Source organism: Pygocentrus nattereri, chromosome 4 (genome assembly GCF_015220715.1).
Source record: "Pygocentrus nattereri isolate fPygNat1 chromosome 4, fPygNat1.pri, whole genome shotgun sequence".
Taxonomy (NCBI): Eukaryota; Metazoa; Chordata; class Actinopteri; order Characiformes; family Serrasalmidae; genus Pygocentrus; species Pygocentrus nattereri.
In genome coordinates, this window is record NC_051214.1 from 4,870,810 (window position 1) to 4,887,551 (window position 16,742).

Here is a 16,742-nt window from a genome sequence, read left to right on the forward strand (position 1 = left end):
TACCATAACAACATCTTAGAAACATCCTAGCAAACACCTGGAATAACATAACAACCTCACAGAAATATCCTAGCAAACACCTGGAATACCTTAACAACCTCTCAGAAACATCCTCGCAAACACCTGGAATACCATAACAACCTCACAGAAATATCCTAGCAAACATCTGTAATACCATAACAACCTCTCAGAAACATCCTAGCAAACACCTGGAATACCATAACAACCTCATAGAAATAGCCTAGCAAACGCCTGGGATGCCATAGCAACCTCTTAGAAACATCCTAGCAAACACCTGGAATACCATAACAACCTCATAGAAATATCCTAGCAAACGCCTGGGATACCATAACAACATCTTAGAAACATCCTAGCAAACACCTGGAATACCATAACAACCTCATAGAAATATCCTAGCAAACGCCTGGGATGCCATAGCAACCTCTTAGAAACATCCTAGCAAACACCTGGAATACCATAACAACCTCATAGAAATATCCTAGCAAACGCCTGGGATGCCATAGCAACCTCTTAGAAACATCCTAGCAAACACCTGGAATACCATAACAACCTCATAGAAATATCCTAGCAAACACCTGGGATGCCATAACAACCTCATAGAAACATCCTAGCAAACACCTGGAATACCATAACAACCTCATAGAAATATCCTAGCAAACACCTGGAATACCATAACAACATCTTAGAAACATCCTAGCAAACACCTGGAATACCATAACAACCTCATAGAAATATCCTAGCAAACACCTGGGATGCCATAACAACCTCATAGAAATATCCTAGCAAACACCTGGGATGCCATAACAACCTCATAGAAATATCCTAGCAAACACCTGGGATGCCATAACAACCTCTTAGAAACATCCTAGCAAACAGCTGGAATACCATAACAACCTCCTACAAACATCCTAACAAACAGCTGGAATTCCATAACAACCTCCTACAAACATCCTAACAAACACCTGGAATACCATAACAACCTCCTACAAACATCCTAGCAAACACCTGGGATACCATAACAACCTCCTACAAACAGGGCTGAAAGGTTAATAATTTTGATATCAAAACTGCAATTTAAGTGCAATTTTCAGATCACAAGAGCTGCATTTTTTTAATTACACCCTATATTATCAAAAATGTTGTCTGAAAATTTAAGTGGGGATTAGGGTTTAACCTAATAACAAAGAGCTTGCGAATTGCCTGTAGACCAAACAAGGGCAGCTAAACCTCTGTGTGTTGTGCCATCACAACCACAACTTACAGGCAGTCTGACACACTACACTCAGGGATCGAGCCTCAAGCTAGAAAAAGGGGATATTCTGGATGTCTTGGCAAAAAAAAATAACCTGAACCTTAATTTATAGAAAATAATCAGAATTTAAATCTCAGTCGCAACATTAATCAGACACATCGTAATTAGACAGTTTCCCTACTAGCAACCCCCTGGAGTACCATAGCAACCACCAAGCACCAAAACACAAGGAAAAAAGCTGTGCAATCAGAAAATGCTTTTTAGTACTAAACTAATTAGAAAACTTACATTTAATATCAGAATTAAATGTGACTCAGAGCTTATATTGGCTTCCAATGGGCAGCCAGCTACACTGTCTGGTGAGTAAATCAATTTAGACGTAAATATTTAACCACAGAACAACAATAATAAATAAATGGATTTAGGAATAAACTGATAACATATGGCAGGTTGTATGATGCAATTGTAAATAAACCTATTTAGGCTTTACTAAGTTATTAAGAACTCACAAAATAAATAAATAAATAAAACATGACCATTTGTATTGTGAAAAGCCGGGTGTCCCCAAACCTCTGATGGGCAGCCTATGTGTGTGTGAGAAACAAAAAGAGAGAGTGTGTGTGGGTGAGGGGGCATAGAACAAGGAGGATGGTTGGAGGGGGGTCTTTCAAACAGACAGAAGGCACGGGTATCAGGTTCCACCTCCGGAACTCTCTGTAAGTCAGACAGGACCGGCTCTTCCTTCCTCGTCCTGTTATTAAGAAGTGACCCCTGAGTCCCGGGACGTCTAAGCCTGGGGGATCTACAGGTCTACAAACCAGCTTCCTTCTTCCTATCTGACAGTCTGATCTCAGAGTCCATTATAACAGTCCGATCTTCCGTGCAGATGAGCAGGAGTGCTCTAAGCTACAGTGCAGTAGGGAGGCTGGACTATTCCACTAAAAATTAAACCGCAAATTAGGTCATTTGGCAACCCAAAGTGTTAAGAAGCGCCATTTTGTCACGTTTCAACAAAAATCAAACCACCTTAGGAGCCACAACATTTCATGTCCATTTAAATGAAGTAATGTTTTTTGCCATCTTGGCTGTAAATCTGTCTCAGTATGTGCTAATGTGCTAGTAGATGCTAAAAAATATAGACCAAAACACACTTGCTTGGATCTGCTTTAAGCTTTAGCTCAGCTGTAGCTGCTTTTCTCGCATCTCTGGCAGGAAACTTTTCCTCAAAAGTAAAGCAGTTTCTTGTAAAATGTCTCTTAATGTTCGGCTTTTTTATGAGGCTGAAGTCGCTTCTCATTCGCCAGCTTCTTCAAATGTTCCCATTTCACCTTAAACGGTGCCTGAGGTGCCAGAATGAAGCTAACTGCTGCACCATTTAAGGTCGATGGAAATTTCAAACAAAAAGTTGGCGAATCAGAAACTTCAGCCTCGTGACTTTTTAGTGTTGGACAGTTTCTCACTGCAGGTTAAACGTATCAGGAAACCAGCTGGAGTGATTATAACACTAAAAAGTCCATCAGTCTCCAAATTATTGATGTTCGTCTTAAATCTCTCTCTTTGTGTGTTAGCTACTAGCTGGGCGAGATGTTGTCTGCATTGCCAACCTTCAGGGTTAAAGGGTGAATCAGCAGTTCTACATTAACTCCAGCGTTTAAGACCATTTACTGTTAAACTGTGTTGAAGGATCAGCAGAGCTTTATTTTACTGTAGAGGAGGATTATTTTATTATTACCTACTGATCTGATTCTGTCGTGGAACAGGGCAGTAAAAGAGCCGTATGCGGCTCCAAAGCCACGTGTTGCCGATCCCTGCTATAACACAACTCCCAACCAGGGGTGTCATCTATGTCAGTGGTTCCCAGCCCTGGTTCTAGAGAACCCCCTGCTCTGGACGCTTTTGTATTTTCCTGCCAAAACACATCCACTTCAATTCATGAAGGGCTTGTTAATTAGCAGATTAACTGGATCAGGTGGGTTGGGAGCAGGGCAAACACTAAAATGTGCAGGGCAGGGGGTCCTCCAGGACCAGGGATGAGGACCACTGCTCTATGTGATACACAGGTATACACAGCAGACCCAGTAGAAAGCACTAGTCATTGTGTAGGCGAGAACAGGGGTGGTTGGCACTGCGTTAAATTCTGAGTCAGTACATTCATCTGAACACTGAGGTGGGATTGGTTTTAGTAACAGGCTCTATTTTAAAATATGATTTGAAAGCCGAGTACGAGTAACGTTAGCTAGCTAGTAATGACGCAACTGCAAAGTTGTGGGTGGGGTTGGTCGGCACATGTTGAGTCTGTAGATGAGCAGAATTCTGGAAACTTTTTCTCATGCTGCTCACATGGATCTCCAAATGTACTAATGAGGCAAGAACCTGTTTTTGGTTTAAACGGAGGGGCTGGCGACTTATGTTCTTAACTAAAACCAGGCTGGTCAGCTAGCTAACAGGCTAAAAGTCCCAACACGAGAAGAGGGACACGGCTGGATTGGACTCCCTGTGGTCACTTTATAATTACTTTTTGATTAAACTACCAAAAAGTACTCATAAAGCAAAAGTTTAGCATTAAACAGTGCTCTGCTATTGTGGGTTATGCAACAAAACGTTTTTCAGTTTATGACTTAATTTAAAAATACCTGCTGTCCTTTACATTGCATGTAAATTTCATAAAGAATGGACTAAAAGAAACGGCCCAATGTGACTTGGAACAAAGTCTGGTTCCATTGACATACATTAAAATTGAAGTATGTTTTTTCCTTCTCCTGTAAAGTTACTATTTTGGAGATATGGTGCTTTCTTCTAACAACAGCAAAACGTATATAGAAATATGTATATGTGTATATGTATATATTATATATTTATATATTATTTAGACTATTAAACATAATTATAATAATATTTGAGATCTATTTATTTATAGTTATAAAGTTTTATATGTGTGTGTGTTTAATGCACTAAATAGGAAAGCTGTTTAAAATGAATTGAGATCTTTTAAATCTCACTATTTTTCTTTTATTTCTCAATGCAATTCAAGCCAATGATAAAATACATAAAGGATGGATGCCTGAAGTTCAACTGATTCAAAAATGTTATTTTGTTGCCGTTGAATGTTTAGAAATGTGGTTTGTATTAAATGAAAAACTTCATTCTTTTAAACTAGTCTTTTGCCAACCTGCGGCGAATGATCTACGTTCATTATGTCTTCATCAGTATAATGTTTATTTTGCATTTGAGACCTAAACATTGAGCCATAGCTTCTTTTCAGAGCCTGTATGTGTGACGTTACTACGCAAAGATGGAAAAACGCCCAACCCAACGGCCTTAAACGATCATTTTAGGCTTTACAGGGCGACTCCCAGCAGGGCACACTCGTCTGTTCTTATTCACTCAGTAATGCTACTTCTTTCAGCTTGATCAAAAAAACTTACATAGTGCAGCTTTAACGGCCGCTTAGCCTGGACAGTAAATGAATGAAAGTGTAATAAACTGTAATAAATGACCACAGAGTCAAAATTATTTGTGAACTGTAATAACACCATAAATGTAGCATTAATGGCACATCAATCCAGGCCCTCATATCAAAGAGAGAGAGAGAGAAAGGAAAAGACCCAGAGAGACAAGGTTGTGGGGAGGGGTGTCACTCTTTAATCATTTGCGGGGGCGGGACCCTTAAAATGGCTTGACCTCAGTTGATCCTTTGACCCTTTTAACAGGCACAGATGCCATTGTATAGCTTAAGGAAATCTCAGCTTTCACTGTAGCACCCCGGCGGGTCCCTCTCAGTACTGTCCACACACAAACTGACCCACACAAAGGATGCTGTTCGTGAGCCTGAGTAAGACCCTGTGGGCTAAAGTTCAGGCCGGTCTCGCGGCAACAGATGTTCCGTCTCCATCGGCAACTTCTGTCGTCCAGTCCAAGCACCTGCCAATCAGACGGACATTCTCCGGTCTCTAGGGAAACGCTCCTGGTTTAGAATGCCTGAGACAGAGATCCAACTGTCCGGCCGTACTCCAAATTAGCCTTTTCAGCCCAGCCTGAGGGCCAAAAAGCACTTTCAGAAACATTCTTTAACCCTTAGATGTCTCTCAGGCGATCAAATATTATGCTGTAATTTTATATACATTTTTTCTATCTCATAAAAGCTCATTAAACAACCAGACATGTTCTGCTGAAAGTGCAGATTCTAAAGTTTCAATACATGCATTTTGTTTTGAATATGTTGGCTTTACGATATCACAAAAATCAACACATATGGCTATTGTCGGAAGAAAACCTATCTCCAAAATGATAACTTTACAGGAGAAGGAAAAAACCTACTTTACTTTCAATGTAGGTCAATGGAACCAGACTTTTCCCCAAGTCATTTTAGGTCATTTATTTTGGTCCCTTCTTCATGAAATTTGCACACAATGTAAGGGACAACATGTACCTTCAAATTATGACAAAAACAGAAAAATGATAAAAGTGGTAATATGAGGTTTTCTGCAGACAGCAGCAATATACATATGAACTTCTTATTCAGGCTACAGCAATTTAGCTCCGCCCCTTCACAATGAAGTTATAGGGAATGTTTAAGCATGGGCTGCTTTTTAAAGAAGGCACAACACTAGGCAGCCAATCAGAGCAGAGCTCATTTACATATATAAGCCTTAAAGGCAAAGTAATAATAAAATGACCTGTTTAATTGTAAGGGATAAAGAGAGGTTTATGTAAATGAATGAGTCGTTTTGGTTCATAGAACCACATAAACGTCATAATTGGGCTTCGTGCAAAAAAGTGGGACAGGGCCACTTTAATGAAAACCTATTGTTGTTGAAAACCAATGAACCCAAAGCGTTTATTTGTCTGCAGAGCAGGGCGTTAAGAGATCTGAGGCAATTAACTCGAGGCTCTGTGTGGATGGCAACTGTAATCTTCACTAAGAACTCAACTCACACAGCAGGATCACTAAGGTTCTTAAAATAAGTTCATATTACAGGGTTGAAGGGTCACAAATGGGCTTTTTACCTGACTGGACTGGACTTTTTAACTGTCAGTCAGATCTGAGCAACTATCATAGGTGTTTCTAGATAAGACACTGATATGGACCTGGCTCTAATTAAGATGATCGGATCAGACGGTCAGCAGAGACTCGAACTTCAGAGTCTGGACCCAGGCTCAAACCTCAGAGACTCGACCCATACTTGAATCTCAGAGACTTGACCCAGACTAGAAGCTCAGAGACTCAACTCTGACTGGAACTTCACAGATTTGAGCTTCAGCGTCTGGACCCAGACTCAAACCTCTGAGACTTGACCCAGACCTGAACCTCAGAGACTCAACTCTGACTTGAACTTCACAGACTTGAACTTCAGCGTCTGGACCCAGACTCAAACCTCTGAGACTCGACCCAGATTTGAACCTCAGAGACTCAACTCTGAACTTCAGAGACATGAACCTCAGAGACTTGACCAAGACTAGAACTTCATATATTCGACCCAGACTGAAACCTCAGAGAGTCAACCCAGACTTGAACCTCAGAGACTGGACCCAGACTTGAACCTCAGAGACTTGAGCCCGTTTTAAACCTCAGAGACTTGGACCTCAGAGACCCGACCCAGACTTGAACCTCAGAGACTCGACCCAGATTTGAACCTCAGAGACTCAACCCAGACTCGAACCTCTGAGACTCGACCCAGACTCCAATCTCTGACACTCGAACCTCAGAGACTCGACTCAGACTCAAACCCCAGAGAGCTCCGACCCAGACTCGAACCTCAGAGACTTGACCCAGACTCGAACCTCAGAGACTCGACCCAGATTTGTACCTCAGAGACTTGGACCTCAGAGAGTCAACCCAGACTCAAACCTCAGAGCCTCAACCCAGATTTGAACCTCAGAGACTCAAACCAGACCCGAACCTCTGAGACCTGGACCTCAGAGACTCAACCCAGACTCCAATCTCTGATACTCGAACCTCAGAGACTCGACCCAGACTCAAACTTCTGAGACTTGACCCAGACTCGGACCTCAGAGACTTGACCCAGACTCGAACCTCAGATACTCAATTCAGACTGCAACCTCAGAAACTCAAGGCTCGACTCAGACTCATGCATGCATCATTCGTGTGAATGCCAAAAATCATTCAAGAACAAATGTGGGCACATATGAAAATACCACACCATAATCTACCACAACTATTTACCATCTAATAAGCTCCTCAACACATGCAGGGCTTTCACTGCAGAGCTGCCAGTGCTTCAGTACTTCATCATCACCGTCCATCACCCTCATCAGGAGCTGAAAATGGCTCCCTCTCTTTCTGCCCCAGATCCTGCGAGCCTGGCAGACAGAGTCCCCACTGCGCAGCACAGCCACGCGAGGCTAAAAGCTCCTGTTTCCTTTCTTTCTTTCTCCGTTTAAATGAGGACGCAACACTCTGTTTACATATTTAAACTCTGATGAACTTCTATGTCTACGCGTTTAAATGAGAAAGCAACACTTTATTTACATATGCAAATGAAGAGAGGACACCTTATTTACACGGAAATAAGTAATTAAATAAAATTGGAGCGTTTTGTTTACATATTTCACAGCTTAGCCTATAGACTTAAATCATAAGGCTAGAATGCTTTGTTTCAAGTATCTAAACGAAGATATAACACTGTCTCTATGCTGCTTCAGCGAAGACAGAATGCTTTATTTACATATTTAAATGAGAACAGAACACTTCTGTTCTTGTTGGCTAATTAAATGAAATCACTTTGATGAACTAAACGGAGCTGTAAAGCTTTGATGAAGCATTTAAATGTGAACAGAATTTTCATTTATGATTAAGACATTACAATTTATTTAGGCCTTTTAAAATGTAGAGAGAAAATGCTTTATTCATGTATTTAAATGAGGGTGGGATGTTTTGTTTTGTGTATTTAAATAAACATATATCACTTCATTTATGTATGTATATAAACAAAGGGCACTTTGTGTATTTAAATAAGCATATAACATTTTGTACATATATATTTAAATGAGGAAAAAACTACTTACTGGTGTATTTAAATTTAGGTAGAACTCTTTGTTTATGTATTTAGATATAACACTTTTACGCACTGTTTACGCACTTATATAAGAATAGAACACATTATGTACATATAAGAACTCTCTGTGTATTATATTTAGGCACAATACTATGTTTATATATTTACATGTGGATGCAACACTTTGTTTACATTATTTAAATCAGCATAGAACACTTTGTTTACATATCTGAATGAGGATAGAACATTACGTATTAAAATGAAGATAAAACGCCCTGTTTACATACTTAAATGAGGGTAAAAACGCTTTTGCATATGTTTTGCATATTTAAACAGGATGCTGTGATTATGTACTTGCATGAAGACATAACTCTCTGTTTGTATATTTAAATGACCGCATAACATTTTATTTAATTATTTAAATGAGGGTGGAACGCTTTAAGTATTTAAATGAGGATAAAACGCCTTGTTCACATATTTAAATGAGGATGGAACGCTTTGTTTGCGTATTTCAATTGAGGCAGAATGTTTTGTTCATGCATTTAGATGAGAATGGAACCCTTTACATGTTATATGAACATAGAACGCTTTGTTTATGTATTTATATAAGCATAGAACACATTACTGATATATAAGAACCCTTTGTGTATTATACTCAGGAATAATGTTTTGTTTATTTATTTAAATTTAGGCAGAATACTATGCTTATGTATCTGGATGAGAAGGGAACACTTTGTTTACATATTTAAATCAGCACGGAGCACTTTGTTTATGTATTTAAATGAGGATGGAACGCTTTGATGAAGTACTTAAATGGGCATATACCGTTTTATGTATGTAAATAGGGGTGGAGTGCTGCTATTATGTATTTAAATGAAGACATAACTCTCTGTTCATATATTAAAATGACGACAGAACGGGTTGTTTAATTATTTAAATGAGAATGGAACGCTGTGAGCATGTAAATGAGGACAAAGTGCTTTGTTTACGTATGTAAATGAGGATGGGACGCTTCGATTAAGAGTTTAAATGAAGACCGAACGCTCTGATTACATATTTAAATGCATGCGGAGTTATTTGTGTATGTATCTGAATGAAGCTCGCGCGCCGTGTTTACTTATTTAAATGCAGACTGAAGAAGCGCGCGCACGCACTCGAGCTGCCCCTGTTGTTAAACCGCGGCGGCGACCATGTGATTAAGCGCATGTTTTGAGAGAAGCGAGCGGACAGACTGCTGTAAAGTCCGGCGGAGGTCAGTCAGAGTCTCGACTGAGAGCCACAGACGTAAAACGCTGCGTAAATACGCTCGCGCGAGCGAGGTCAGAGGCTCGCGAGCAGAGGCTGAGAGAGAGGAGCACGTTTTCTGACCTGAGAGCTCCGCCGAGGTCTTGGAGAAGATGGCCAGGCACGTTATTCCCAAAAACAGCGCGAGGTTTCTGCCTGAGGAGGAGGCATCCGGGCCGGACATGCTGGAGCGCGTGGGGACGGTCAGGCGGGGACAGGCGCGAGAGGAACTGAGCTGATGCCCGAGTCCATGGCTCATTCCCGCGGACACCTCACTGAGGCTCTGCACGAAGGCGCTGCGTGCGTGTGTGTGTGTGTGTGTGTTCAGCGCTGACTACCTGTTGGAGGAGACCTCCCCCTGGTCCCAAAGCCTGGAACTTTCTGAGAAGCACTTTTGCTGTTGCTTTATTTTCCTGTTAACACTTACATTATCCTTTCGCTTACTGGCCACTTTATTAGAAACACCTGCGTTGTGCTTCCACTCTCTGGCCACTTTATCAGAAACATCTACCTTGGACTTCCACTAACTGGCCACTTTATTAGAAACACCTACCTTGGACTTCCACTAAGTGGCCACTTTATCAGAAACATCTACCTTGTACTTCCACTGAATGGTCACTTTATTAGAAACACATACATTGTGCTTCCACTAACTGGCCACTTTATTAGAAATAGCCACCTTGTACTTCCACTCACTGTCCACTTTATCAGAAAAATGCACCCTGGACTTCCACTCACTGTCCACTTTATTAGAAACACCTACCTTGGACTTCCACTAAGTGGCCACTTTATCAGAAACATCTACCTTGTACTTCCACTAAGTGGCCACTTTATTAGAAATAGCCACCTTGTACTTCCACTAACTGGCCACTTTATTAGAAACATCTACCTTGTACTTCCACTAACTGGCCACTTTATTAGAAACACCTACCTCGTGCTTCCACTGAATGGTCACTTTATTAGAAACACCTACCTTGGACTTCCATTAACTGGCCACTTTATTAGAAATAGCCACCTTGCGCGTCCACTCTCTGGCCACTTTATCAGAAACGTCTACCCTGTACCTCCGCTCAGTGGCCACTTTGTTAGAAACATACCTTAAAGCTCATCTATACATGGTGTGCAGTCTGTGAGTTATGCCTGTGAGTAGTTTGTGTGGTAGACTGCAGTTACTCACTCTCCAAACCTTAGAAGTGGGAAACTATGCTGGATCATTTTGAACCCCAAACCATTTCCCCCCCAGTGAAATCCTACAGGAGGTGCTGTATGTGGCTAATATTAGTTTTGAAGCATGCATTTAAAATGAATTTTTAAAACACTCCCTTTTGAGTCATATTGTTTGACTTATCTCGATCTCTCTACGGCCCATATCCTATATTTACCCCCCCCCCCCCACCCCCACTTTTAATGTCTGCGTTTTTTATGTATCAGTGATGCTGAGATTTTCGTTGGGAGTGACAAGGCTGGACAAGATTAGAAATGAGCAGATGAGAGGGACGGTGAAGGTGGAGCAGATTGGAGATAAAGCCAGAGAGGCCAGGTTGAGATGGTTTGGACATGTGTTGAGGAGGAATAGTGGATATATTGGAGCTGCCGGGTAGAAGGAGAAGAGGTAGACCTCGGAGAAGGTTTATGGATGTAGTGAAGGTGGACATGGAGATGGTTGGTGTGAAAGTAGAGGAGGCAGTGGATAGGGCAAGATGGAGGCAGACGATCCGCTGTGGCGGCCCCCTAAAGGGAGCAGCCGAAAGAAGAAGAAGATTTTTATGTGTCAGTCATAATTCCCTTTTGCATGGCCATTTCTAACCACTCATATATAATAACTTATACATAAAACAGTGATAAGGTAAAATTGACCAGACCAAGGAAAACTATATGGCAAATCCTCTAAGCTGCTTTGCAGTATTTAAGAATGTGTTGTACTGGTTAAAGCCTTTGGGAAGCATAGGCATTAAATATGACATATAAATGAAGCAATAAAAATAAACGAAAGAATAAAATATAAAAAATAAATAAAAATATGAAACCCTTGTACAGCAAAGCCCACGTTAGCATACGTTAACCTTAAATAAAGGCTAAAGAACACGTGGAGCACATAAGTACCATTGTCCTTTAGGCGACGCGGCGTGGCAACAGCGGCATCTGGTGGCCGATGTTCGTTATCGCACCGACGGCTTCACGGTGCTTCATCCTTCGAGCGAGCATACATTTCATGTAACTTGCCGCAATATGTTTTTAGATACATGATTTGGTGCTACATCATTTTATGTTTGACGTTTATTTTGGTTTTTTTCACCGCAAAGAAAGAGAAACATAGCCGAGCTGTGCCTCTCGCGGTTTGGCCCTCTCTGGCCTCCGTCCTCCACTCACGTGTTCCGCACTAAGCATGGCGGTGTCCTCAAGGAGAGCAGGAGGAGTGGTGGGCTCAGTACGGCTGTTGAGAAGTCTACAGCATCAGGATGGACGTGAGTAGCGCTGAGCTTTAGGGCTTTTTCAGCCAGTGCAGCAGTGATCGCGTAGAGCTTGAATAGGAAACACTGCAGCTAACTACCCTTAATAGCGTTCACCCGTCCTGCGTGTACGTGTAGAGTTTTTGCTCATGTAATGCAGTTTGATTATTTGTTTGTTCAGCATATTGGGGGGGGAAAACGTCTTGTACGTGCCACATGTCGTTTATTTTCATGAAATGAACAGTAATTGTCGAAACGTGCTTGTTTTCACGTATGGAACCAATGAAATGAGCAGGGGTACCCAAACTTTTGAAGGCAAAACAAAAAAAAACCCACTACTGTATTGTAGTGGTTGTATAGTGTAGTGGTTAACACACCTGCCTTCTGTGGTGCAGACTGGGGTTCAGTCCCCCACTATGGCAAGCACCCTACACTATACCAATAGGAGTCCTTGGGCAAGACTCCTAACAGCACTTTGGCCTACCTGTGTAAAATGACCAACCTGTAAGCCGCTCTGGATAAGAGCGTCTGCCAGATGGTGTAAATGTAAATGTAAATATGATGATGTAACTATACACAGTTTCTTTAGTTCAGATAAAAATCAGAGTACGTTCTCTGTTTATCTTTTCTTGTCATGCTGAATTTCCCCGCTGTGCGTAAATGGGCCAATGTTGGCGACATGTTCCCATTTTTGGAATGATATGTTCTGCTTTGTTCAGGGTTGTTTTCCACGTCAGTGGCACGACACACTGCAGGCTCTGAAGGTCAGCCTCCCAAATTCGTTCCTCCGTCGAAACCCGTCATCATCGACAAAGCAAAGTCTCAGGCATCACTGCGACAGTGAGTTACTGACTCTCCCACAGACTGATATACACGGATAACGTTCTGACCACCTCCTTATTTCTATGCTCATTGTCCATTTGATCAGCTCCACTTACTGTAGAGCTGCACTCTGTAGTTCTACAGTTACAGACTGTAGTCCATCTGTTTCTCTGATACTCTGATTAAATAGACAGTGAGCACAGAAACAAGCAGGTCTTTATCATGTTCTGCCTGATTTGTATTATGTAAGTCTTTTTATCTGAATGGTGCCCACTAGGAGGCCTGTTATGATTGTCTGTGAAGCCCACTGTGAACACTAAGATTGTACATTGCCATTCTGACTGTTACAGATTTCTCAGTCCGGAGTTTATCCCTCCACGTCAGCGCACAAACCCGGTGAAATTCGCCATGGAGCGCAAAGACATGATACAGAGGCGCAAAATCCTCAACATTCCTGAGTTCTACGTTGGTGAGGATCATTTTGGTGGAGTTTTGTCACTCAACCAAAGTAAAGATGCTTCAATGCTTTAATGTTAAAGTGCTGATTCAACTGTGCAGTTGCATCATCTTTGATTTTAATAATATTTGTCCCAAAAAATTCTCAGTCCAAATTCAGATCTCCTCCACTTTTAGTGATGATTCTGAGTCTGAATAAAACAATCAAACCGCCTGATAGTGGAATTTGAGCTCAGTACTTTGACTCATTTGAACTGAAGAATTACGTTTCTGTCTGCAGGCAGTGTTTTGGAGGTCACCATGTTGGACCCCCATGCGGCCAGCAAAACGAACCGCTTTGTGGGCATCTGCATCCAGCGCTCTGGTAAAGGCCTGGGAGCCACCTTCACCCTCAGAAACATCGTCGATGGCCAGGGTGAGTTCACCGTCATTCTGTAGAAAACCCACAAAACCAGGGTTTTCCAACACTTAACCAGCCAATATATGTATAGTCATTTACATGTACAGCATTTAGCAGACGCTCTTATCCAGAGCGACTTGCAAGAAGTGCTTTGTCTGTCTAGAGAAAGTATCTTTGCTAGTTACCAATAGCTTAGAGAAAAAGACAGTCCTGAGCTCAGATACTGCTAGGAACAGAAGTCACTGTAGATACCCAGAAAAGAGGAACAGAGCTGAACACAGAACTCTGTGGCGTACAACTACAGTACACAGCGCAATGCTATAAAATATATAAGTGCAGCACAATATATTGCAATCAATACTTAATTCAGTGCTCATTTAAGTGCTGTGTAAAGAGTCTGCGTTGGAAGACAGCAAGTGAATCTGCTGTTCAGACAGCCAGGGGGAGTCCATTCCCCCACCTGGACTCCAGTACAGAGAACCTTCTCGACGCTCGTCTTCCACGCGCCTTGAAGGATGGCGGGTCAAGCAGAGCTGTACTCAAAGCTCGAAGGGCTCGTGGTTCCGTTCCAGTCTTGTTCATAAGTATTACGGCTGCTCAGTGTGCAATTTCTCAAAGCTGCTCTCTAATATTTGGGGATTTGGAGACCTCTCTGGTGAAAATGTGCAACTGCACACGATGTGACTCGGAACGTTTTATACATGGGTTGGGCTTCGGAAGCCTTTACCACTGGTACCACATGTGGTTGATTAGCCGAGACGTTTTTGGTGAAACAGTGGACAAAATACAAGATTCGAAGGGGCTGCTGTTGTTTTTAGCTATGCCATCATACATTTGTCCGTATGTATAGATAACAGTTTGTCATACGATGTCAAACCACGTAAGCCAGTCTAATTGAGATTACTTAACAGCTTGACTCAGATTAAGTGTGATGCAGTTAGCCTGATGCTAATTGGTGGGCTATAAGTTTCCATTATTTGATAGCATTAGCACCATAGCTGCACTGTTCATGCCTCGTGATTGGCTGAGTGTGTTGCGTTTGTGTTGCAGGAGTGGAGATTTGTTATGAGTTGTACAGTCCGCGAATGAAACACATTGAGGTCCTGAAGCTGGAGAAGAGGCTGGATGATAACCTCTTCTACCTGAGAGACGCTCTGCCAGAGTACAGTACCTTCGACTTTGACATGAAACCTGTCCATCTTTCCCCCACCCAGGACGTCCCTGTCAACCAGGTAGGTGGGCATACGCCGACACTGCTTTAGCTGAAGTATTACGAACTGTCTTCCAGATCCCGTATAGCTTAAAGGCTTGGATGCCTCAGTTCTGGAGAATAGGCTTTGAGCAAAATCAAATAGTGAAATGAGCTGTGGAAACCTATGAAAACAAAATCATTCCACAGATAAAAACGGTTAGTAAATTACACTTTTAATTTTAAACTTTTGTGCTACATGCATATCACGTACATATCAAAAAGCATCTTCATTTATTGTAAGTTTCAATAGAAATGCTCCAAAATTGCTTCTAAAAAATCTGTTCATATAAATTTACATTGAAAATGAAGAACTGTCCTGTTAAGTCATTATTTTGGACTTTTTTTTTTCCCCTCATAATTTTCTCCCCAATTTAGTCGTATCTGATTCCACCCACTAGTTTTACAGGCTTGTAAAAGATCGGCCAATTGCAGGGAAACTGTTGATGGTAAATAAAAAAAAGTGGCCATTCACTTTGTGAACAGTCTTTTTTATGAAACTGTAAACTAGTCGGTTTGATTAATTATCCATTTGGAGAAAGAATCTCTGTAAAATATATCTCTCTCTCTCTCTTTCTTTCTTTCTTTCTTTCTTTCTTTCTTTCTTTCTTTCTTTCTTTTCTCTCGCTCTCTCTCGCTCTCTCTTGCTCTCTCTCGATCGCTCTCTCTCGCTCGCGCTCTCTCTCTCTCTCTCTCTCTCTCTCTCTCTCTCTCTCTCTCTCTCTCTCTCTCTCTCTCTCTCTCTCTCTCTCTCTCCCCCCCCCCCCCCCCCCCCCCCCCAGATCAAGGTCAGGATGAAACCTCGTCCATGGTCCAAACGCTGGGAGCGGCCCAAGTTCAACGTCCAAGGGATCCGCTTTGACCAGTGTCTGACCCCTGAGCAGATGGAGCATGCTCAGAAGTGGGCGGAGCCTTGGAGACAGTACGACATGCTGAAGGAGTATGATACGTCCTCCGTGGAGGAGAAGATCTTGCAGGAGGTCCAGGCTGAGCTTAACAAATGAGCGACCCGTATCAGGAGCATCCCGACTGGGGAGAGACATTCATAATATTATGGGCTGTGTTCCAGCACCAGGGTTGGATACTACAGCTCTCAAACCACCATCCAGGTCTCCACTCTGGCCCATTTTCCCTGCTCTGTGAGACACCCCGGGGTCAAGACTTTTAAATTGAGGTGAATCACTTTGCACTAAAGGTTTGGATTATCCAGTAGAAATGCCCTCTAACTCTCCTATTGGAGAAGCTTGATTTAGGTTTCTTCCCTAACTGAGAAAGAGGGACAGAGGGACAGTGTTGGGGTCGTTGGGGTCGCTGGTGTCTCAAAATGTAATGGGAATACATTACATATTACATATTAGCATGATAAGCACTGCACATATTCACAATCAGTGTAAAGCAGTCAGCCAATGCAGGAAGCATGTGCACACGCAAATTACATAGAAGGACATAGAGATATGGATAATAGCTGTGAGCAATATGACGATATTTTATCATAAATTGTGTCACAATATGCTTTTCTAAGCATATTGTGGACATTGGCTAACTACATGCTTCATTACAGAGTGAGCATAATTAGGCTTAATAGGTTTCATTGGAATTCCCTGTAGTTGTAAATTAAATAGTAGTAGTAGTGTTTTGTGTTACTGCAGGTTCTGTTTAATTTGGTCCAGCATGTCAGAAAAACTTACATCAACCTTACAGGAAAGGGCAAAAACGCTCTTAATGTTAATGTAAAGAGATTTTATTACAAATGGTTTATTGGCCCATCTATCATGAAATTTTTACACAATGT

The 16,742-nt window shown here is 41.8% G+C and overlaps 2 protein-coding genes across 2 annotated transcripts in view; one reads left to right on the top strand and one right to left on the bottom strand.

Moving 5' to 3' along the window:
• The window catches only part of LOC108437551 (protein eva-1 homolog C), an 83,610-nt gene extending 73,748 nt beyond the window's left edge, over positions 1 to 9,862 (bottom strand). The window contains exon 1 of the mRNA XM_017714706.2: positions 9,658 to 9,862. Within this exon, the coding sequence (XP_017570195.1) occupies positions 9,658 to 9,832 (175 nt within the window). The 5' untranslated portion in view covers positions 9,833 to 9,862. The remainder of the gene's footprint in view (positions 1 to 9,657) is intronic.
• Positions 9,863 to 11,757: 1,895 nt separating this feature from the next.
• Positions 11,758 to 16,742, top strand: part of mrpl19 (mitochondrial ribosomal protein L19) — a 5,539-nt gene continuing 554 nt past the window's right edge. The window contains exons 1-6 of the mRNA XM_017714704.2: positions 11,758 to 12,038; positions 12,743 to 12,863; positions 13,196 to 13,314; positions 13,582 to 13,716; positions 14,752 to 14,933; positions 15,733 to 16,742. The exon at positions 15,733 to 16,742 is cut by the window's right edge and continues 554 nt beyond it. Of these exons, the coding sequence (XP_017570193.1) occupies positions 11,960 to 12,038; positions 12,743 to 12,863; positions 13,196 to 13,314; positions 13,582 to 13,716; positions 14,752 to 14,933; positions 15,733 to 15,954 (858 nt within the window). The 5' untranslated portion in view covers positions 11,758 to 11,959 and the 3' untranslated portion in view covers positions 15,955 to 16,742. The remainder of the gene's footprint in view (positions 12,039 to 12,742; positions 12,864 to 13,195; positions 13,315 to 13,581; positions 13,717 to 14,751; positions 14,934 to 15,732) is intronic.